The 24,528-nt window shown below is 38.4% G+C and overlaps 2 protein-coding genes across 2 annotated transcripts in view; one reads left to right on the forward strand and one right to left on the reverse strand.

The window, feature by feature from the left end:
- The first annotated feature begins 1,477 nt into the window (after window positions 1–1,477).
- LOC132551484 (protein-glutamine gamma-glutamyltransferase K-like) overlaps window positions 1,478–24,528 on the forward strand; it is a 50,837-nt gene continuing 27,786 nt past the window's right edge. The window contains exons 1-5 of the mRNA XM_060215628.1: window positions 1,478–1,680; window positions 16,129–16,241; window positions 19,310–19,495; window positions 20,623–20,889; window positions 24,352–24,470. Of these exons, the coding sequence (XP_060071611.1) occupies window positions 1,595–1,680; window positions 16,129–16,241; window positions 19,310–19,495; window positions 20,623–20,889; window positions 24,352–24,470 (771 nt within the window). The 5' untranslated portion in view covers window positions 1,478–1,594. The remainder of the gene's footprint in view (window positions 1,681–16,128; window positions 16,242–19,309; window positions 19,496–20,622; window positions 20,890–24,351; window positions 24,471–24,528) is intronic.
- Window positions 10,583–11,083, reverse strand: LOC132551493 (glycine, alanine and asparagine-rich protein-like; the record flags this gene model as incomplete). Its single annotated transcript, XM_060215637.1, has 2 exons — window positions 10,583–10,691; window positions 10,971–11,083. Coding segments are annotated over 2 exons (222 nt in total), but the record flags the coding sequence as incomplete, so codon positions are not given.

A 24,528-nucleotide genomic window follows, 5' to 3' on the forward strand; every position in this document is an offset into this window, starting at 1 on the left:
GCCTTTGCGCCTGACCAGTACCGTCATTATTACGTATGTATTGGTAACTTGTTTATTGTTAAGATCCTTTTAACACATAAATTACCTGAATTAGGATACAGAATTAATTCATCGGTCAACATTTTTATATCAGGTTGATAAATCACCATATTAATTAGTTAATTGTCATGTAATTTATGTGATGTTATTCTGCTGAAATTGAATCTTCAGGTGAATGAACAATAAATCGGTTATATTGTTTATAGTATACAACAGTTTAAAAGTCTTTTAACAAACATAAAACCTAAATTAAACTATCATAAATTATCCCCTATGACACATATATCATGTATAATTCCGGGGTTCACATGTGGTCCGGCTGTTCTAAATTTAGAAACATAAAGTTCATATGTCAGGCATTGCAAGATTTTGAGACATGTGTTCATATATCATGAACTGACACGTGACGATTTCTTATCCATTCAGGACAAGGAAACACATACGTCTCTCTTCCCACAACAAACACACATGTATTTAGTTTCTATACAATCAGGAAACATAGTCACCAACCGTCCGAATCCCACGAGACTCTGCTCTGCCGTTCGACTTTTTCGACTATGGGTATTAACATACAGTGTTAAAATGTTTTATTTGTTAAAGAATTGTTGGTATGGATGTTGGACTTATATGTGTTAATTATTAAGACAAACTTCAAATCCAGTTCCACATTATCCAATGACGCCTTGGTTTTTACTTTGATCTTTTTCTGGCGGTAATCCCATGCCATGCGATATTTCAGATATCACATATGCGATTGTCTCTGATTGGTCCACACCTCATTAGGAAGGTGGTGCCCATTTCCAAGTTGGCGAGACAGATAAACAAAGACATAGGAAAGATTTCGAGCGAATCTTTAATACATAAAAAACAATATAAAAAAAAACAAGAAAGATTTTGTTAAATTGATATTCGTCGTTTTGACGTTAGTTAACACATTCAAACAGTTCTGTAAAAAGTACAACGCGTTACTTACGCGAGAGCAGAGGTCAGCACACGAACACTGTATAGCACTACATTGAATAAAAGTTTACATTGCAGCCGAACACACCGGCGTCGATGTTTCTAAAAAGTATTTCCAACATCTCAGACATCTACCAATGAAATGAATTATTACTGTGTCAGAAAATGGGTGGGTAAGAAATTAGCGGGAAAATCATCGACACTAATCGGCTCCTAATAGGTTCTAGCTCCACCCCTTGGCACGTGGATGAGAATACCTCGGTGGTCATTGGATAAAACAGATACCTAATTGACACTCGTAATATAGCTATTACATAAATATATACCAAACACTGTTCATTTACATATCATGCATCAGAAACGGGATAATTCTACCTGTTAACGGATCTGGATTGCTCTATAAATAACTGCTGCATAACAAATAACACAAACCGGTCGGTACATGAGTCGACTGTGTTCACTGATCCGTCAAACTCACTCTTCCGGAACACAGTACCAGTTTGCTCCGAGAACGCGTCAGTTGCAGCACTATATTTTGAGCAAACCAGAGAGCAAACTAAACAGCGTCAGGGTAGCTCTTCGTTAAATTTTCAAAATGCTTAGAAGACCTCGTGATCACACCGAAGGTAGCGATGGCCATGTGGTACATAAGCGTAGACGGTATAACCTGAGGAGTACCAGGTATTTATGTTACAAACTATTTACACCGGGTACGCCGGTTTATTTCAAATAAGACAAATCTTCAAACATGTGTTTACCAATTCTTCGGTAGTTCTTAAACAGTAGCCAATGAAAACATACTGTATCAGGGGCTCAATGTTCTTATCACAATATCACGATGTTTAACTATGTGTTGATGAAGATCTACAGTGAAGACAGTCAATATTTTTGTATGTGTGAGTGTTTGTGTAAGTACTGTACACATATACTATGTTAGTTTCCTGTTAAGTAGCATACACGGAAAGTACTAGATTAGTGACAGAGAGGCCCACGGAGCCTGTATCACTCGCATGCCTTTGTTTGTCACAATTGCTTGATCCAGACTGAAGGATTTACAGAAACAGATCCCCTAAACCATAGAACATGTGATATAAATATATGAGACTGACTTTGTAATCTCTTTGTTAAAGCTACGACACAGAAATTAAAGTTTATTTTGACAATTTAAAAACACAACACATGCAATTTGTATTTCCAACTGAAATACCACCCTCTGTTATATACTTCATTCAGCTATAAATGCCACAGAACATTGTATACCACATTCACTTAGAAATACCACAGAACATTGTATACCACATTCAGCTAGAAATACCACCCTCTGTTGTATACCACATTCAGCTAGAAATACCACCCTCTATTGTATACCACATTCAGCTAGAAATACCACCCTCTATTGTATACCACATTCAGCTAGAAATACCACAGAACATTGTATACCACATTCACTTAGAAATACCACAGAACATTGTATACCACATTCAGCTAGAAATACCACCCTCTATTGTATACCACATTCAGCTAGAAATACCACCCTCTGTTGTATACCACATTCAGCTAGAAATACCACCCTCTATTGTATACCACATTCAGCTAGAAATACCACCCCCATTGTATACCACATTCAGCTAGAAATACCACCCTCTATTGTATACCACATTCAGCTAGAAATACCACAGAACATTGTATACCACATTCACTTAGAAATACCACAGAACATTGTATACCACATTCAGCTAGAAATACCACCCTCTATTGTATACCACATTCAGCTAGAAATACCACCCTCTGTTGTATACCACATTCAGCTAGAAATACCACCCTCTATTGTATACCACATTCAGCTAGAAATACCACCATACATTGTATACCACATTCAGCTAGAAATACCACAGAACATTGTATACCACATTCAGCAAGAAATACCACAGAACATTGTATACCACATTCAGCTAGAAATACCACCCTCTGTTGTATACCACATTCAGCTAGAAATACCACCCTCTGTTGTATACCACATTCAGCTAGAAATACCACCATACATTGTATACCACATTCAGCTAGAAATACCACAGAACATTGTATACCACATTCAGCAAGAAATACCACAGAACATTGTATACCACATTCAGCTAGAAATACCACCCTCTGTTGTATACCACATTCAGCTAGAAATACCACCCTCTGTTGTATACCACATTCAGCTAGAAATACCACCCTCTGTTGTATACCACATTCAGCAAGATATACCACAGAACATTGTATACCACATTTAGCTAGAAATACCACCTTCTATTGTATACCACATTCATCAAGAAATACCACAGAACATTGTATACCACATTCAGCTAGAAATACCACAGAACATTGTATACCACATTCAGCAAGAAATACCACCCTCTGTTGTACCACCCTCTGTTGTATACCACATTCAGCTAGAAATACCACCCTCTGTTGTATACCACATTCAGCAAGATATACCACAGAACATTGTATACCACATTCGCTTAGAAATACCACACAGAACATTGTATACCACATTCATTGTATACCACATTCAGCTAGAAATACCACAGAACATTGTAAACCACATTCAGCTAGAAATACCACCCTCTATTATATACCACATTCAGTTAGAAATACCACCCTCTATTGTATACCACATTCAGATAGAAATACCACTCTCAGGGGTCAGATCGAAAGTTGCTGAAGCACTCGTCCATTGGACGAGTACACAGCAAACTTTACTCGTCCAAAATGAAAAAGTACTTGTCCATTAAAAGTGATTAGTTACTAGTAAATAATGTGCCTACTGATTTGTGTTTACAAGAGCTTTTTAGCATCTTAAGACACAAAGTTATTTTAAAAGCACCAGACCCACAGATAAATAAACTATATATTCCAAATATTTTGAATTACAGTTGCCAGTTATCTTTGAAATAATTACAAGAAAACAAGAGTATTTTCAAAATCATGCATTTATTTACCAGTTGTATAAAGGAAATGATATGCATGCAGGCTGGTCTAGGTGGATTACAAAGTTCAGATATATCTCTTCCTGAAGATTCAAGAACTTCTAATTAAACATGATATTCACATAATCATTATTTGCAACACTCCTTACTTTGATGTTAATAATGGGGTAAATAATAATATGTCCACAATACTAGATCATATAGATAGTAACTAATACTACACAGATCAAGATTTATTTAGTAACATTAATTGTGATTAGATGGAGATTGTGTGAGGTCGACAGAACATTCTGATACAGGAGCTGAACCAACACTAGCACTTGATGAACTGGGCACTGCATCTACTACCCTCTTACTTCCACTACCTGAAACAATCAGGCTGTCCCTTTTTTTGGTGGTCGACATCCAAGGTATAATGGAAGGTTTAGGACTGAAATCCTGTAGAGAAATACCCGCAGCATGGATTTTCATCAAGCAACCTAGCATACTTTGACTAAGAGATGTTCTGTAGCAAGATTTAATTCTATTCGTGGCCGAGAAACTTCTCTCGCATTCAGCAGTGGAAGGTGACACTGTGAGCATGATTTGCAGAAGAAGCAAAATATTCTGCAGTCCCTCATAATTACCAGACAAAAACTGTAAATAAATATCCAAAGGGTGCTTATTCTGTTGCTTAACTAACCTGAATTTCAGTTCATTCCATTCTTGCATGACATTTTCAGTGTCAGTCCCCTCAGAAAAATGACATTTAAACACTTCAAGAAGACCCCGTATTTCACATTTGCCATATTGGAACAACTGCCCTTTGTCCCTGGGAAGATCTCTGTGATCAAATATCAAAATGAGAAAAAGGGGGCTCTTGAAGTGTCTTGAACCTGCTACTTACATAATCAATCACTTTGTCTAGATAGCTCATCATCATTTTGTCTATGTTATCATCTGCATTAGAGCCTAGACGTGCCTGAGACAAGATAATTTCCTGTGACTCACTCTTGCCACACAAAAATTTTCCACTGTCTGTACAGTGTGAGGATTTGAACTTGGAAAATGAAGCACCAGGAGTATGTTTCAACTTCTCTAAACTCAGTAAGCACACCTCAAGTTTTGCTACAACATCTGTAATAATCATTCTGTTATCTTGAAATTGTTTACTAAGATCAGAAAGCTTGGCCAATACATCCTGCATGAAATTCAACATTTTCACAAATCTCACAGACAAAATTTCTTTCAACATGCCTTTCACCTTAGCTGCCTCTTCACCCTTACCATTGCTAGCATTTTCCATATGAGAGACTATGATTGGCAGACTTTTAATCACAGCAGCTGTTGCTCGTAATCTGGACGCTACCCTTCTAGTTTTTTGCAAACCTGTCTGCTGAATTGGCATTTCATCAAGAATAGAAGCAATTTCCTTCATTTCCCTCCTCCTCTTGGGTGAATAGTAATAAAACTTGTAAATTTGATGTATGGTATCCTGGAACTTGGACATATATTTGATTGACTTAACTGCATCTGTAACACCCAACTCAAGATTATAAGCAACACATTGAATAGCCACTATTGGATGTCCAACCTTTTCCTCCAGTTTCTTAGCAACACCTCCTCTCTTGCCTAACATAACTGCAACACCATCAAAATTACACCCAATCAACTTCTTTTCTAACTCATTGGATTCGATTCCTACATTGTTCAAGCCCTCTACTATACCTTCCAGAACTCCTTCTGCATTAGCATGTTTTAATTGAACGACATCTGCAAACTCAGTACGTAAGCAACCATCATCAACAAACCTAACATAAACTGTTTCCTGCTCAATAACTGACGAATCTGTTGCACCATCTGCCAACACACATACAAAGCTAGTATTTTTCAACTTTGTAATCAGATCATCTGACATGGAGGCTGCTATGTTGAATATAAATTCCCTACAACCATCTTCATTCATGTATAATTTACCCAAGTCAAGATTATTTTTTACTTGTAGTTCACAAAGAGATCTGTACTTGGAGAAGGCAACATTTTCTTTTGCAACATAGTATGCAGTGTTAAATAGATTATGCATAATGTTAGCAGTTCTCTCATCTAATTTTGTAGCTAACGCTTTCACACATGCTTCTAACGGTCCAGTCCTTTGCACCCTACTTTCATTCTCATTCATAGCCATACATCTCTTGTGCTTTTCAGACCTATTATGCCAATCGAGAGAATCTTCTCTAAACGTACCACCCATTCCGCATCTGATATATAAAGAGGATTTTACATCTGCTACATGAGGATATTTTCGGCAGATATTACAATACATACAATCATTGTCTTCATCGTGGATAATCCACGGGTAACTATCAACCCAATGTGCCTTAAATGATCTGTATCTAGACTTCCTTTCATACAAATCTTTTTTTGGTTTCACATTCACACCACTGTGTGAATGTGTGGGTTTCCTTTTACATGTCTCCGTACTGCTACTGCTAGATCCAGCCGTTGTGGCAGTCGTTATGGGGATGTTGTGTTGTTTGTAAGTAACAAGATTGTCTGTTAATTCTTGACCCTCTGACTCTTTATTTTTATTTTTTGAAGTGAAGAACGAAGTTAGTTTCTTCTGTTCCGCCATCTTAGCGCGACTTTGCTTGCTTGGTTACTAGCAAGCCTCATTCTGAACTGATTGTTTCGAGGGTAAAATGGGTAGCGCTACCGATATATTGAACATGCAAAAATAAATCGTATTTTATTCTTAACCAATGGTGCAATGTCACTGATTATTAATTGCAGACATTTCTGAGAAAATTTGAACGAAATTCTATTTGATTGTAAGATAAACTGTTTTCAATGATAGGAAAGAAAAGTGTGAACGTTATGATGTTTTTAGCAGCCATTGTGAACTTAATTTGTGTGTGCTACAAGTTTACCATTTATATCACGGCCATGTCGAGCGTTCACGGAACTTCGGAAGTTGACGTTTTATTTCTAGTTAAATGTCTATGAATTCATGAGAACATTTTTTATCAAAACCAAGGCAGTCAAAACCACTCGTCCGGTGGACAAGTATGATAACAAAGAACCCTTACTCGTCAAACCAAAATTTTACTTGTCGTGCCCGGTCGGACGAGTGTTCGATCTGACCCCTGACTCTACATTGTATACCACATTCAGCAAGAAATACCACCCTCTATTGTATACCACATTCAGCTAGAAATACAACCCTCTATTGTATACCACATTCAGCTAGAAATACAACCCTCTATTGTAAACCACATTCAGCTAGAAATACCACCCTCTGTTGTATACCACATTCACCTAGAAATACCACCATACATTGTATACCACATTCAGCTAGAAATACCACCCTCTGTTGTATACCACATTCAGCTAGAAATACCACCCTCTATTGTATACCACATTCAGCTAGAAATACAACCCTCTGTTGTATACCACATTCAGCTAGAAATACCACCATACATTGTATACCACATTCAGCTAGAAATACCACCCTCTATTGTATACCACATTCAGCTAGAAATACCACAGAACATTGTATACCACATTCAGCTAGAAATGCCTCAGAACATTGTATACCACATTCAGCTAGAAATACCACCGTCTATTGTATACCACATTCAGCTAGAAATACCACAGAACATTGTATACCACATTCAGCTAGAAATACCACCCTCTGTTGTATACCACATTCAGCTAGAAATACCACCCTCTGTTGTATACCACATTCAGCTAGAAATACCACCCTCTATTGTATACCACATTCAGCTAGAAATACCACAGAACATTGTATACCACATTCAGCTAGAAATACCACCCTCTGTTGTATACCACATTCAGCTAGAAATACCACCCTCTATTGTATACCACATTCAGCTAGAAATACCACCATACATTGTATACCACATTCAGCTAGAAATACCACAGAACATTGTAAACCACATTCAGCTAGAAATGCCTCAGAACATTGTATACCACATTTAGCTAGAAATACCACCCTCTATTGTATACCACATTCAGCTAGAAATACCACCCTCTGTTGTATACCACATTCAGCTAGAAATACCACCCTCTATTGTAAACCACATTCAGCTAGAAATACCACCCTCTGTTGTATACCACATTCAGCTAGAAATACCACAGAACATTGTATTCCACATTCAGCTAGAAATACCACCCTCTGTTGTATACCACATTTCAGCTAGAATTACTCCATCTCCCATGGTATTTGTCTTTAGGAATACATTGGTATTTTCAGCATGTTTCATTACACAGTCAATCAAAAGAGATCTATTACAGCATTCAGAAGTCAGAAAAAAAAGGATTTGTAAAATAACGCTATAGGGACAACTACAGAAGCCATTTCATTAAAGGGTATCAATTGCTGATTAAGTCCTAGATTGTTTCTCCTGTGGTTGACAGGCTAACTTCTTCACAGATGTTTCAATGCATATTTGTGCACTCACCTGTTTACTCACTTAGCCAATCAGATCTCTCATTACCTAACGCATGCATACACTGTATGAACTATGACCTATTCAGTGAATCATTCAGCCCTTATTCATTTGATTAAAAAAATTTAAAATGTTAAAAATAACCTTAACAGGTAGTGCAGCACAGGTGTGGACATTTTCACTCGGTGCACTCCTGTAGATACATGTATGTCGTAACTAATTCAAATATTTAAAGAGACTGTCTGATAAGGGGTGCGAGACAGCAGGGTTCAATATTCTTTGTTAATAATATTTACCTGTAAGATGTGGTTAAACAAAGTAATGGCATGAATAGAGGGCTTTCTATAAACCCGAGATACTCCTTATTCATGGTAAAGTTTAGTGGCCAGACTTCCCTAATGTTCAAAAAAGGTGTCAGACATTTGGTCTGATGTACCCTGAACAACTGTCAGACCAAAAAGAAATCTGTCAGACCAAACGAAATTAAACAAAAACAAACCAAATCTTGTCACATTTATTTAATGTTTCATTTACTTTCATGTCAAAACTATTTCTACATTCATATTTATTCTCTGCTGAATTCCATTAACTTATCAAAGTTTGATAGTTCATGTTGAACGTCAAAGCACTCTCCTTCAGTATCTGGATCAGAATCTTTATCGCACAGAATGTTAATGTCCCTTTCAAGGGACACATCAGAAGACTCACTTCAATGACTTCCTCCTGTGCCTCAGAGATACCAAGCTTCCAGCTGGCTCGGTGACATCCTCCTCACTGTCATGTGACTCTTGACTAACTTGAGGATCTTGTGACCCTGATCTTTGTTGGTCATCTTCAGTATCAGACTCAATTTCTGGGGATTCCAGTTTCACAATCATAAAGTCATTCAGCAATGTTGATCCCAGACGAGAGCATCTACATGTTTTCAACAGTTGTAGTTGGGAGACTGCCAATGTCTATCTGTTTGGATCTGTCAATATAACAAAGCTACATTATAATCTGTTAAGGGACAATTATTTTTAGCTATTGCATCGGCATTTTAAAACTAATTCACTAATCTGTTTATTTCTGCCTGCTTCAGTTTTAAGGGCTCTGCCAGCAACTGACTGGACTTTTTCCACGGGAGATTTCGTTTTATTTTGCACGTGAATATGTGCTTTTTGGTGCACTCTTGATTTCTTATGATCCTCAACCGTAGATGCCCTGAAATTTGTGCAACCAAGAATAAACGTGTTTGTATTTCTCAGACTTTTTTCAGTTGTAATTTTCTCGCTGTGAAAATTGCCACAGTCCGTGCAGAGCATTATCACCTTCTCCGAGTCGTACACCAACCATTCTTGGCCCTGCTACCATGTTTCATTAAATTTTCTCTCAGGTCTCTTCTTTTTGTATTATTTTTTATTTTCTGCACTCCTCTGGTGTATATTTTCATTTTTTCCCAGGTTTGGCACCTTCATAATACAGTCGGACCGATCCGGATTTTAAAAAGTCGGACGTCATAAAAATTGATCAGTTATGTCCGTTGCTCTGACGTATTTCGGGAAGTCTGTGTGGCTAAAATTAGATATTCCTGTATAGGCTGTAAATCATGTAATTTGCTTGTGGAGAAAAAAAAGGGCATTCGCTCGTCTGCTCCAATTGACTAGTTAACTTATGTCTTGGTGCAATATTGGTGTGTGTGCATGTGTCAACAGTGTAGATTTTGACCACAACTGTTGTGGAGCATTTTTACATCAGTTTTGTATCAACACATGTACTAGTTTCCCTGAGGCCTGATTGAGAGACCTGGCCCCATGGGCAAAGATCTTGCCCTCAGAAACCAGGATCTGATTCCACTGGACAAGGATCATCCCCCGGGGTCTAGGATCTTATCCTTTGGAACCAAGATCTCACCCCTATGGATTTAACTCTGTGGGAAGGGTTGTGCCCCCAAGGATATGATCCCCTGAAACCTTGAGTATAAGAACCTTGGCCCCTCTCCCCTTTCCCCCCTCTCCCCTTCTCCCCTCTCTCCCTCTTCTCCCCTTCCCCTCTTCCCCCTTATCCCCTCTCCCCCTTCTCCCCTTCCCCCCTCTCCCCTTCCCCTCTCCCATTCCCCCTTCTCCCCTCACCCCCTTTCCCCTTCCCCCTTATCTCCTCTCCCCCTTTTCCCCTTCCCCCTTATCCCCTCCTCCCCTTCCCCCTTCCCCCCTCTCCCCTTCCCCCTTCTCCCCTCTCCCCCTTCCCCCCTTCCTCCTTTTCCCCTCTCTCCCCCTTCTCCCCTTCCCCTCTTCCCCCATATCCCCTCTCCCCCTTCCCCCCTTCCCCCTTCTCCCCTCTCCCCTTCCCCTTCTCCCCTCTCCCCCTTCCCCTCTCCCCTTCCCCCTTCTCCCCTCTCCCCCTTCCCCCCTTCCTCTTTTCCCCTTCTCCCCTTCCCCCTCTCCCCCTTCCCCTCTCCCCTTCCCCATTCTCCCCTCTCCCCCTCTCCCCTCTCCCCCTTCCCCTTCCCCCTTATCCCCTTCTCCCCTTCTCCCCTCTCCCCCTTCCCCTCTCCCTTCCCCCTTATCCCCTCTCCCCGTTCTCCCCTTCCCCCTTCTCCCCTCTTCCCCTTCCCCTCTTTCCTTCCCCCTTCTCCCCTTCCCCATTCCCCCCTTCCCCCTCTCCCCCTTCCCCTCTTCCCCCTTATCCCCTCTCCCCCCTCTCCCCCTTCTCCCCCTTCCTCCCTCTCCCCCTTTCCCCTCCTCCCTTTCCCCTCTCCCCTCTCCCCCTTTCCCCTCCCCCTTTCCCCCTTCCCATCTCCCCTTCTCCATTCCCCCTCTCCCCTTTCTCTCTCTCTCCCCCTTCTCCCTTTCCCCCCTCTCCCCCTTTCCCCTCTCGCCCACCTAGCTCTAGTATGTGATCCCCTTCATCGTGATTGCTGAATGTCTGGTTAGTGATACAGGTCACGTGATCTTGTTTGTTTTGCAGTTAATTTAAGTGACTGAGCAGCATGTGTTTTGTGTGGAGACTAATCATTGTGCTGTATTCTCTCAAGGTTATTACATAGAAGGAGAGCTGTTATTGAAGCAAAAAGTCTAGACTATGACGAAGTGCCTGAATGGCTTTTAAACATATTGATTCATTTCATCAATATGATACTCAAATAATTTGTTTAGGTTTTTAACTTGGTCAGGTTTTTTAATTCAAACTGTCAAGGAGACTATTATAGTTACTCAATCTTACAAGAGTAAAACTTACTTACAGTCCATTAAAGCCCCAATATACATAAAAATCACTATAAAAAAACAAACTTTATCTTATTTTCCCCGTAATATATGTAACAAAACAGATACTTTCCTTTAGTTAAAGAAAATAAAACTGACTGTTTTCAATTTAAATAAAAATTGAAAAAATAGGAAAATAAACAATGTGGGACCCACAATAATTCATACATTACCGCTCGTAGCAATGACATTGCGCATATTCCGCGTGTGTAAACATGGCAGACACAGTACAGACGTTCACCAGTCGCTTCCTTTTTTTCCAATCATACATCAGGCCAGTTCTGAATTCTTACGTTATAATTGTGCGTCATATCGTTTCTAAACTAATTATTCCTTCTAATAATTTCCTAAAAACTGAATGTTTATCACAGGAATACCTCAAGTCTTCGACAAGACTTTGCAAACAATGTTTGTAAACAAAAACTTACCGTAGACATATCTGCATGTGCTTCCTCTATAAGTAGAAACCTCAACTCTCGCGAGATCAGGTCATGAACTTTCCGACGTGGTTCGGCAACAATCGTAATTTCGATGGCAGCGTGTTTAAAATGGAGGTGTGTTTACAAATAGCGAGTTTCAACTGCTCATATATCAATACTTTATGCACAAAGTCATGGTAACTATTGTTTGAATAACTTAATTTTAACATCTTAGAGAGAATATCTCAATAATTATGTGTGATTCTACACTGAATTTTTGGTAGATGTTACGTATATTGGGGCCTAAATTTCAGAATAGAATAATAAGTCTACAGCAGGGGTCCGGAAAAGCACTTGTCTGGTCGTCATGGACGAGTGAAAATTGTCTCGGACAACCAGGTTTATCCTTGTCAGTCGTCCGTCGGATGAGTACTTTTTTCCAGTAAAATTAATGTTACTAAAAATGTTAAGAAAATTTAAAACAAAGAAACGTGTTTACGGTACTTAGAAAACAAAATATTCCAGTCTGCACTCTAACTTTTGATTACACCGGAACTCCCATGACGTCAAATATAGCATTCGGAATACCTTAGTCATTTTTCCGTGTCAGGTGCTCTCGGGTGGTACCAACATGTACCGGTCTGTATTTAGCAGCACCTAGTCAGTAGGATATAAACAAACTCTACAGCTAGGCCTAAGTCGCGCACAATGTCTGACGCAAAGCAGCAATCACTGCATAGTTTTTTTCACTTAAAATAAATACAGAAAAAAGTCACTTGTCACATCCTCGCTGATTAAGTTGCCATTTCATGGCTGAATTTGGACGAGTAAATTTCCAATCTGGACGAGTAAATTTTTCAGTCCACTAGTCCTGTGCCTAGTGGTTTAAAATATTTTTCCAGACCCCTGCTACAGGAACATCTGAGTTGCTCTAAAACCCTGCAGGTATGGTCTGTTGTCTAATGTCCGCCTGCCTGTTCTTAAACAATTTTTCTTATCAATGTTTCTAGAGAATTACAGAATAAATCTTTTTCAAATTTCATGATATTTTCTCCTTGGTCCCTTGTTGTGCATTGTCCCATTTCCAGACGGATCCAAAAATCACATGACAATTAGGTGGCCATCTTTGATTTTGACAGTACTAACTATTTATTGCTTTTTCTGGAAATGTACTGGATATTTTTTTTCAAATTTCATATGTTTAAGGACCCCTTGGTCCCTATATGTAGTGATGCATCTTTCCCGTATTTGGACTGATCCAAAAAGCAACATATTGCTGTCAGGCGGCCATCTTGGGTTATGACAGTTATAGTGTGTTATCACTGTTTGGTTAGAAACATTCATTGGATCATTCTCAAATTTCATATTTATAGGTTTGCCTTTGTCTCGAGTTGTTTATAGTCTATTTTTAATCTGACCATGCAGACATCTTGGTTTATGAGAGTCATAATTTTGCATTGTTATTTCTGGAATAGTACTGGATGGATTTTTACAACATTTTATATTTAGGTTCCCTTGTCTTGCCCTTTTGATTTTAGAAATGATCATAAATACAAAATGGCTGAAAGGTTTCCATGTTGAATTTTGACTATGAAAGTTTGTTAATCTTAAGTACCGCATGGATTTGTCTCAAATTTCATGTGTAGGTTCCTCCTCTTTATTGTGCTCATTTAATTTTCAGTCTTATCATAAAAACAAAATGGCCGTTATTTGGCCATCTTGGATTTTGACATTGACATTTATATATAGGTTTCCCTTGACCCTGTCGTGCCTCATAGATTGTTGGACTTTGAGGAAAAGAACAGACTGACAGGTGACCACCTTTTATTTGACAACTGAAGATTATATTGCTTTTTCGTCAGAGAAATTCTCAAATTTCATTTGACAGCAAATCAGAAGAAAGAAAAGAATGGAAAAGTCTGATTTTTAAAGAACAAATGAAGATCATACAATGGTGGGCGCTAAGATCCTACTGGTATTAACAGTTTTGAAAGTATCTTTTACCCCGCAATTGAAGATTGGAAGGGGATATTGTAATAATGTTGCTGTCAGTCTGTCATTCTGTCCGTAAAACCCTCCACATCACCCGTTCTCGACAATGAAGTAAGTTCATGTGGACCAATGAAATTCAAACTTCCCACATTGCTTTCTTATTGTGAAGGCTTGGTTGGGAATGCTTTTAAGGTCCAAACATCAAATGTCTAGGTTGCTGTGTTATCATAAATTGTTTTTTTTCCCAAAACTTTCTTTGGACTGTGTAAACTCAGCCATCACACAGTGCTTCCCTATGGGGTTATAGCCTACATGGCATTTCTTTTAGGTCGTCAGTGGCCGGAAGGACCTGTGAGATTTATCCCATGGTGGTGCATCATCATCTGGCAGTCAACTTTCTTTTTAAATTGGTACTTGTCATGAATGGTAAATTTTAACCAAATTCAGTCAGGAGCATCCCTATGGGGAAGAGGGAATCAATGTTTTATGAAGTGATGGGCTGCTCTTCCCCCACCTCTTGAGACCAAATAGGGGATATATAGTGGATTCATTCCTTACTGTAGGAATGGCCATAGGGGAAGGAATACAAGTTAGTTTTGAAGGGAGGGTTTGGGCAACCCAGGGTCAGAGGCGTAGGCCCAGTAGGGAATATATACTAAATTCTGTCAAATCCTCCTTCTGTAGGAATAACAGTGTTTGGCATTGTTAGTAAGGATTCCTGGGTGAAGGGAAACATATTTTTATAAATGGTGGGTCTGGGCCTTCTTTTGGTCTGAGGTCTCATGCACAGGGACAAAGGGTAAAAAAGGGGATGTTTGATAAGTTCTTGGAATGACAGAATTTTGTCTGAAATATCTTAATTTGGTATGAGGATCCTAAGATGAAGAGGAATTTTATATTAATAGGAAGACTGATGCTTGTTATTATAGTGTTTTTGTTATTTTTAGATTATTTTTCATATTACCATGGTATGGTATCTGTCCATACATCCTCTGTTAGCTCTTCCACAATACTCTTGTAGATTGTCTATTTACCCTCCTCACTACAGGCTCTAGCTGTAGATTGTCTATTTACCCTCCTCACTACAGGCTCTAGCTGTAGATCGTGGGTTTACCCTCAACACTACAGGCTCTAGCTGTAGATTGTCTATTTACCCTCCTCACTACAGGCTCTAGCTGTAGATCGTGGGTTTACCCTCCTCACTACAGGCTCTAGCTGTAGATCGTGGGTTTACCCTCCTCACTACAGGCTCTAGCTGTAGATCATCTATTTACCCTCAACACTACAGGCTCTAGCTGTAGATTGTCTATTTACCCTCCTCACTACAGGCTCTAGCTGTAGATCATGGGTTTACCCTCCTCACTACAGGCTTTAGCTGTAGATTGTCTATTTACCCTCCTCACTACAGGCTCTAGCTGTAGATCATCTATTTACCCTCAACACTACAGGCTCTAGCTGTAGATTGTCTATTTACCCTCCTCACTACAGGCTCTAGCTGTAGATCATGGGTTTACCCTCCTCACTACAGGTTCTAGCTGTAGATCATCTATTTACCCTCAACACTACAGGCTCTAGCTGGAGATGGTGGGTTTACCCTCCATACTACAGGCTCTGGCTGTAGATCGTGGGTTTACCCTCCTCACTACTGGCTCTAGTTGTAGATCGTGGGTTTACCCTCCTCACTACAGGCTCTAGCTGTAGATCATCTATTTACCCTCAACACTACAGGCTCTAGCTGTAGATTGTCTATTTACCCTCCTCACTACAGGCTCTAGCTGTAGATCATGGGTTTACCCTCCTCACTACAGGTTCTAGCTGTAGATCATCTATTTACCCTCAACACTACAGGCTCTAGCTGGAGATGGTGGGTTTACCCTCCATACTACAGGCTCTAGCTGTAGATCATGGGTTTACCCTTATCACTACAGGCTCTAGCTGTAGATCGTGGGTTTACAGTAGCTACTCTAAGATGACATATTGATCATTAAGACAATATATAAGTTATCAAAAACACTTGTCTTTGTTTCTTAATTTTTGTTTGGTGTGTTTATAGAAGTCGGCGAAAAAGACTGTTAAGGCTTTCCAAGGAACAAGAGGGACGAGTCAAGGTTGTCACGGATGAATACTTCAAGTCAAAAATGAAGATTTTGGATGCGGAGGAGAAACGTAATACTTCATCCATCTCACACAATTCATCACTTTATCTACCACAAAAATTCATCACTTTATCACCTCCCACAATTCATCACTTTATCACCTCAAAAATTCATCACTTTGTCACCTCATACAATTCATCACTTTGTCACCTCAAAAATTCATCACTTTGTCACCTCAAAAATTCATCACTTTGTCACCTTAAAAATTCATCACTTTGTCACCTCAAAAATTCATCACTTTATCACCTCGCACAATTCATCACTTTATCTACCTCGCACAATTCATCACTTTATCTACCTCAAAAATTCATCACTTTATCTACTTCAAAAATTCATCACTTTGTCCACCTCACACAATTCATCACTTTATCTACCTTGCACAATTCATCACTTTATCACCTCCCACAATTCATCACTTATCACCTCAAAAATTCATCACTTTGTCACCTCGTACAATTCATCACTTTATCTACCTCAAAAATTCATCACTTTATCTACCTCAAAAATTCATCACTTTGTCCACCTCACACAATTCATCACTTTATCACCTCCCACAATTCATCACTTTATCACCTCCCACAATTCATCACTTTATCACCTCAAAAATTCATCACTTTGTCACCTCATACAATTCATCACTTTGTCTACCTCAAAAATTCATCACTTTATCTACCTCAAAAATTCATCACTTTGTCCACCTCACACAATTCATCACTTTATCTACCTTGCACAATTCATCACTTTATCACCTCCCACAATTCATCACTTTATCACCTCAAAAATTCATCACTTTGTCACCTCATACAATTCATCACTTTGTCACCTCAAAAATTCATCACTTTGTCACCTCAAAAATTCATCACTTTGTCACCTCAAAAATTCATCACTTTGTCCACCTCACACAATTCATCACTTTATCTACCTTGCACAATTCATCACTTTATCACCTCCCACAATTCATCACTTTATCACCTCAAAAATTCATCACTTTGTCACCTCATACAATTCATCACTTTGTCACCTCAAAAATTCATCACTTTGTCACCTCAAAAATTCATCACTTTGTCACCTCAAAAATTCATCACTTTGTCACTTCAAAAATTCATCACTTTGTCACCTCAAAAATTCATCACTTTGTCCACCTCACACAATTCATCACTTTGTCACCTCAAAAATTCATCGCTTTGTCACCTCAAAAATTCATCACTTTATCACCTCAAAAATTCATCACTTTGTCACTTCATACAATTCATCACTTTATCACCTCATACAATTGATCACTTTATCACCTCACACAATTCATCACTTTGTCCGCCTCACACAATTCATCACTTTGTCCACCTCACACAATTATGGTAGAAGGATCACAGTCATGGTCCACAAATTGTTCTCCATAAGGTGATGGTTGATGGTCCACAGATGGTCCTAAATAAGGTGATGGTTAATGGTCCACAGATGGTCCTAAATAAGGTGATGGTTAATGGTCCACAGATGGTCCTAAATAGGTGATGGTTGATGGTCCACAGATGGTCCTCAGTAAGGTGATAGTTGATGGTCCACAGATGGCCCTCAGATGGTCCTAAATAAGGTGATGGTTGATGGTCCACAGATGGTCCTAAATAAGGTGATGGTTGATGGTCCACAGATGGTCCTAAATAAGGTGATGGTTGATGGTCCACAGATGGTCCTCAGGTGGTCCTAAATAAGGTGATGGTTGATGATCCACAGATGGTCCTAAATAAGGTGATGGTTGATGGTCCACAGATGGTCCTAAATAAGGTGATGGTTGATGGTCCACAGATGGTTCTAAATAAGGTGATAGTGAATTGTCCACAGATGGTCCTTAATAAGGTGATGATAAATGGTCACAGATGGTCCTCAATAAGGTGATGGTTGATGGTCCACAGATGGTCCTAAATAAGGTGATGGTTGATGGTCCACAGATGGTCCTCAGTAAGGTGATATTTGATGGTCCACAGATGGTCCTAAATAAGGTGATGGTTGATGGTCCACAGATGGTCCTAAATAAGGTGATGGTTGATGGTCCACAGATGGTTCTAAATAAGGTGATAGTGAATTGTCCACAGATGGTCCTTAATAAGGTGATGATAAATGGTCACAGATGGTCCTCAATAAGGTGATGGTTGATGGTCCACAGATGGTCCTCAATAAGGTGATGAGTGATGGTCCACAGATGGTCCTCAGTAAGGTGATATTTGATGGTCCACAGATGGTCCTAAATAAGGTGATGGTTGATGGTCCACAGATGGTCCTAAATAAGGTGATGGTTGATGGTCCACAGATGGTTCTAAATAAGGTGATAGTGAATTGTCCACAGATGGTCCTTAATAAGGTGATTATAAATGATCACAGATGGTCCTCAATAAGGTGATGGTTGATGGTCCACAGATGGTCCTCAATAAGGTGATGGTTGATGGTCCACAGATGGTCCTAAATAAGGTGATGGTTGATGGTCCACAGATGGTCCTAAATAAGGTGATGGTTGATGGTCCACAGATGGTCCTAAATAAGGTGATGGTTGATGGTCCACAGATGGTCCTAAATAAGGTGATGATGGCTGGATCAGCATCAAAATATCATCTCTTTGTTTCTTGAAAGTAAATCAAGACTTCCTCTGAGCTGTTGGTGGTCCATGATTGGTCCTAATTTTGGATCCATGCCTCTAGGACTTCTAAATATTGGTTTGTGAATGATCAACAAACTCATTCGTTGTTTAACTTTACTGTTACTGGTAATTTTATCTCAGGTTCTATTCACTTGTATGTGTTTTGTATAATCTCTGTGATTTCAACCTCCAGCTGTTGTCTTGACAATTTTTTTGTAGGTTTTTTTCTTGAACAGAAATTGCATTGAGGCAGGACCTTTAGATTGAAACCTTGCTTTAAATGACTGATGAAAAGTGAAATCATAGCAGTAACATTGACACCAGTGGAGTACCAGTTTCATCAGAACTGCTTGTTTATGTAATGTATTGTTTGATCTGAATGAATGTTTACCATAATGTTTTTTTTTTTTTACTTGGTGAGAATGTAAAGTGAATATTTCTTTTTCTGACAGCGGGTTCTGCCCTTAAGGTAATTTCCATAACCAACTACCTGCAGGAGAATCGAAGGAAGCACCACACTAAGGAGTTCGATCAGGAAGACTTGATTGTGAGACGTGGACAGGAATTCAAACTGACCATTGAATTTGACCGTGAGATTGACCAGGCTCATGACAAAGTGATATTCCAGGTCACTTATGGTATGAAATCATTTCAAATTCTGGGTATAGGCATGGATTTAGCAAAAAGGTCAAATTGATTACATATGATTAGAATTGCATTGAGAGCTTTAAAATCACCTGTTAACTTTTAGCCTGTCATCATCAGATAATGTGCCACTCAAATCACCCTTCATACGTCATCTGTCATCTGTCTGTCAATATGTAAATCATTTTCATCCCTATTTCTTGAGAAAAAAACACTGTAGGGATCTTTTTCAAATTTCATATTGTAGGTTCCCTTTGGTGCTTACAAGTGCCTCTTTGAATTTAGGACTGATCAGAAAAACAAAATGGGTGACAGGTGGCCATCTTGGATTTACACAATGAAAGTTTTCATTTTCAAGTTTTCTAGACTGCCCAACTTTCAAAGTCATACTTCTAAAGTAACATGTGAGCAAAATTTCTTAAAAATCCTTTTTCTCTTGTAGGAATAATTGGATATTGCACATGTTTGGTCTGAAGATCCCTTAGATGAAGAGAAATTTATGTAAACTTTTGGTTTTGGTCCTTTGAAGGTGGTGGGGTGGGGCAGGGGGCAAAGGCCCACTAGAACATTTCTTTATAGTCCCTTCTTCTTCTGTAGAAATACCTGGATGTTGTCTCAATTTGGCCTGAAGTATGCTTGGGTCAAAGAGATCAGTATTGTATGAACACTGGGTTCTAGCCCCTTGAGGTGGGTGGGATGGGGCCAAATAGTGGAAATAGAGCAAAGACCTTAAAATCTGTGTTAGGTTCAAACTGAAGACATTCTTGGTGAAGAGAGCTATTATTATGGGGAAATAGATGCAAGTGTTTTGAATACATTTCCCTTTGTTAAAATAAATTAATTTCAGCAACATAAACCATGTGAGTGATACAGACCCTATAGACCTCTTGTTATATAATGTCATTTGAGTAGACAAGAGGCATTACATTGGACAAGAAGCAGGCTATAAAGAGTTGCTATCAAGTTTGTTCTAATAATTAACCTTAACCAAGGTCAATGTCACTTAAGTCATATGAATTTTAGCCTGAAGGAATTTTGACCAAATTTGGCTTGGAGCATAATTGGACACTCAAATTTATAAATATGGAGGACCTTAAAATATCCAAATACTTTTTTACAGGTGACCAACCAAAGGAGAGTAAAGGATCTCTGGTTCGAATTCCAGTCTCATTGTCGAAGGGAAAGTCTGCAGACATGACCGGATGCTGGGAAGTATGTACACTAGACACCAGTAAGCAATCTCTCAGCCTTGGCTTGACAGCTCCTCCAGACGCCTGCATCGGAAGGTACAACCTATTTGTGGAAAGTAACTTGAAGGAGGAGGACAAGGCCAAACGATACAAATGTGAAAACGAAGTCATCATTCTCTTCAACCCATGGTGTACAGGTGGGTGTTTCTGTGATATGGTGTACAGGTGGGTGTTTATGTGATATGGTGTACAGGTGGGTGTTTATGTGATATGGTGTACAAGTGGGTGTTTCTATGTCATGGTGTACAAGTGGGTGTTTATGAGATATGGTGTACAAGTGGGTGTTTATGTGATATGGTGTACAGGTGGGTGTTTATGTGATATCGTGTACAGGTGGGTGTTTATGTGATATGGTGTACAGGTGGGTGTTTCTGTGATATGGTGTACAGGTGTGTTTCTGTGATATGGTGTACAGGTGGGTTAAAGGGGTCAAATTTGTTAAAGATACTAAATAGTTAGATATTCATTTCATAACTGATAAAAAGCATTATAACATTTAAATATCTGCTTGCAGATGTGTACTTTCTATCATTATATTTTTAAGTTTGCATAACCATTTTATTAACGTCAAAAATTTAAAATGATATAGGATTGACCCAACACTAATTTATATCATTTAATTTGGAGAGTGTAAACAATGTTTTTGCGCTTGCAAATTTAGATTTCAATCAATTCAAATTTATTTTATTTTGCTCAGTTATGCATATAGCATGAAAGGAGAGGTCATTTTACAAAGTGAGGATTGAAACATGGCTGGCAAATTAACTTTTGGGTAATAATATTATTAAACATTGTAAGAAATCATATCAAAACTGCAGGTTAAAACAAGGCTCCGAAGGGTCACGTGATGAAGTCGGCTATCTCCGATCAAAACAGCGATAGGTGGTAGACACAACAGCGAGTGTTGACTAGCTATCTTTATTGATTTCACTCAGAGAGTGTTCTAATTTTATGACGAGTCGAATTTTAAGTATTACAATGTTTGCCTGAAATCAAATGTATAGGGAAAATAACGAAATCTAACCATTTAGTGCCTTTAAAACATTAGAACAGCTTCTTCTGAATAACCATATCGCTTAGCAGTATGGTATTCACCTGATAGCTTCCTAGAATGAAGCCCAACAAAATTTGATAAAAGAAATGACCTTGACCCTTATTAAAGGTCAAAATTGTTGAACTGGTTGAAGTGTTAAAATAGGGTCTGCTGTCTAACTGAAATGCACAGAAGCATGGTATTTGGCTGATAAGTTACTTGCGTGATGACTGACAACGCTTTCAAAAGAAATGACCTTGACCCATACTGAGGGTCACAGGGACAAATTTTTTTAAACCAGTAAAAGATTTGTTCTGGTCAGTTTCAAAAGAAAAAGAAATGGAATTCACTTGAAATCTAGGGTCATAACTGTCACTGTTTAGAGTTGAGTATTAGAAGTTCTTTGTTGTGGAAATTGGTTAAAATTGATTTGATATGCCCCATTTTAAAATGCAAATAGTGTACAGTAAAACACATTTATAACAAACCTCTGTGACCAAGAAATTTAGTCCGTTATAAACATAGTTCGTTATACACATATAATGAATTTTGGCATGCAGTCACGCATAATTCGTTATAGGAATTGTACATACAATAAAAATAAAGGGGTCTTATTTCATGACTGTATTTTATTACATGTATAGTATGTCCAAATAAACAACAATTCACATTGCTTCGGAAAAACTTGAATAGTAACTTGAAAAAATCTCAAATGAAAGTGTGCTTTTTGTTACTGTCTTAGATCTTGTTAAGGGTCTTTTGAATGGTATGTAATGCATTGAATTAAAATTGTACTCATTGTTGCCTTTTCATCATTGACTACTGCACAAATAAGTTGGTATTTGGTTTCAATTGTTAACATCTTCCGCTTACGAGATGGCGATGACGAAGCCATTTCCAAAATGATGACAACAACAACAGAATGCAAAGATTTTGTATTGATAAAATCAGTTCAGTAACTCAAAACTCAAAAAACAATAGAACGCAGGTTCGTATAACAACAACTCACTTAATTTGTCAATCTGAAATGTACGTAATATTGAAACTTACCTTGACACGGGTGTCGATACAGGACACACGACTTACTTCACTCAGGTGTGATGACTGTTATATGGTTATTAATTAGCACTGATATTCACCTGAGTGGACCCAAAAGCTGCTACATTATAGACATTAATTCGTTATGTGAAATTTGTTATATATTTTGATTTTAACATATAAATGATAGGGCAATTGATGGGGAATGAAAAACACTGTGTTATGACCATTAATTGGTTGTAAGCGTGTTTGTTATAAACGTGCTTTACTGTACATGTCAATATATTAGTGATATCAACACCAATTCTATTTTTGATGAACATTGAATACCAGATGAGCGATGCAGGTCCATTAGGCATCTTGTGAAATGATCAATGTGAAATATAAGTATTTGTATTGAACACGCAGAATTAATCAGTATCCAGTGGCAATCATACTACCATAAACAATAAAACGCTGAATAGGATGGTGGGAAAGGGGTCCTTGTGGCTGAACCATATAATTAATTAAATCAGAGTCGTTGAAGCACTATAATTGGTATGGTGTAGATGAAGCACTATATTTGGTATGGTGTAGATGAAGCACTATAATTGGTATGGTGTAGATGAAGCACTATAATTGGTATGGTTTAGATGAAGCACTATTTTTGGTATGGTGTAGATGAAGCACTATAATTGGTATGGTTTAGATGAAGCACTATTTTTGGTATGGTTTAGATGAAGCACTATAATTGGTATGGTTTAGATGAAGCACTATTTTTGGTATGGTGTAGATGAAGCACTATAATTGGTATGGTTTAGATGAAGCACTATTTTTGGTATGGTGTAGATGAAGCACTATAATTGGTATGGTTTAGATGAAGCACTATTTTTGGTATGGTGTAGATGAAGCACTATAATTTGTATGGTTTAGATGAAGCACTATTTTTGGTATGGTGTAGATGAAGCACTATAATTGGTATGGTTTAGATGAAGCACTATAATTGGTATGGTTTAGATGAAGCACTATTTTTGGTATGGTGTAGATGAAGCACTATAATTGGTATGGTTTAGATGAAGCACTATTTTTGGTATGGTGTAGATGAAGCACTATAATTGGTATGGTTTAGATGAAGCACTATTTTTGGTATGGTGTAGATGAAGCACTATAATTGGTATGGTTTAGATGAAGCACTATTTTTGGTATGGTTTAGATGAAGCACTATTTTTGGTATGGTTTAGATGAAGCACTATAATTGGTATGGTGTAGATGAAGCACTATTTTTGGTATGGTTTAGATGAAGCACTATTTTTGGTATGGTTTAGATGAAGCACTATTTTTGGTATGGTTTAGATGAAGCACTATTTTTGGTATGGTGTAGATGAAGCACTATAATTGGTATGGTGTAGATGAAGCACTATTTTTGGTATGGTTTAGATGAAGCACTATTTTTGGTATGGTTTAGATGAAGCACTATTTTTGGTATGGTTTAGATGAAGCACTATTTTTGGTATGGTTTAGATGAAGCACTATTTATGGTATGGTTTAGATGATACTGTATACCTGGCTGAACCAGCATGGAGAAAGGAGTATGTCCTCAATGAAGAAGGTAACGTTTGGGTCGGGAGTTGGAACCGGAATTTTGGAAAGAACTGGAATTTCGGACAGGTATGTAAACACCTTTAAATATCACATTTGTTAATGGATCTTGTAATACTGTAAGAAA

This window comes from Ylistrum balloti, unplaced genomic scaffold (genome assembly GCF_031769215.1).
Source record: "Ylistrum balloti isolate Yb309-2 unplaced genomic scaffold, AGI_CSIRO_Ybal_v1 Utg370202, whole genome shotgun sequence".
NCBI lineage: Eukaryota > Metazoa > Mollusca > Bivalvia > Pectinida > Pectinidae > Ylistrum > Ylistrum balloti.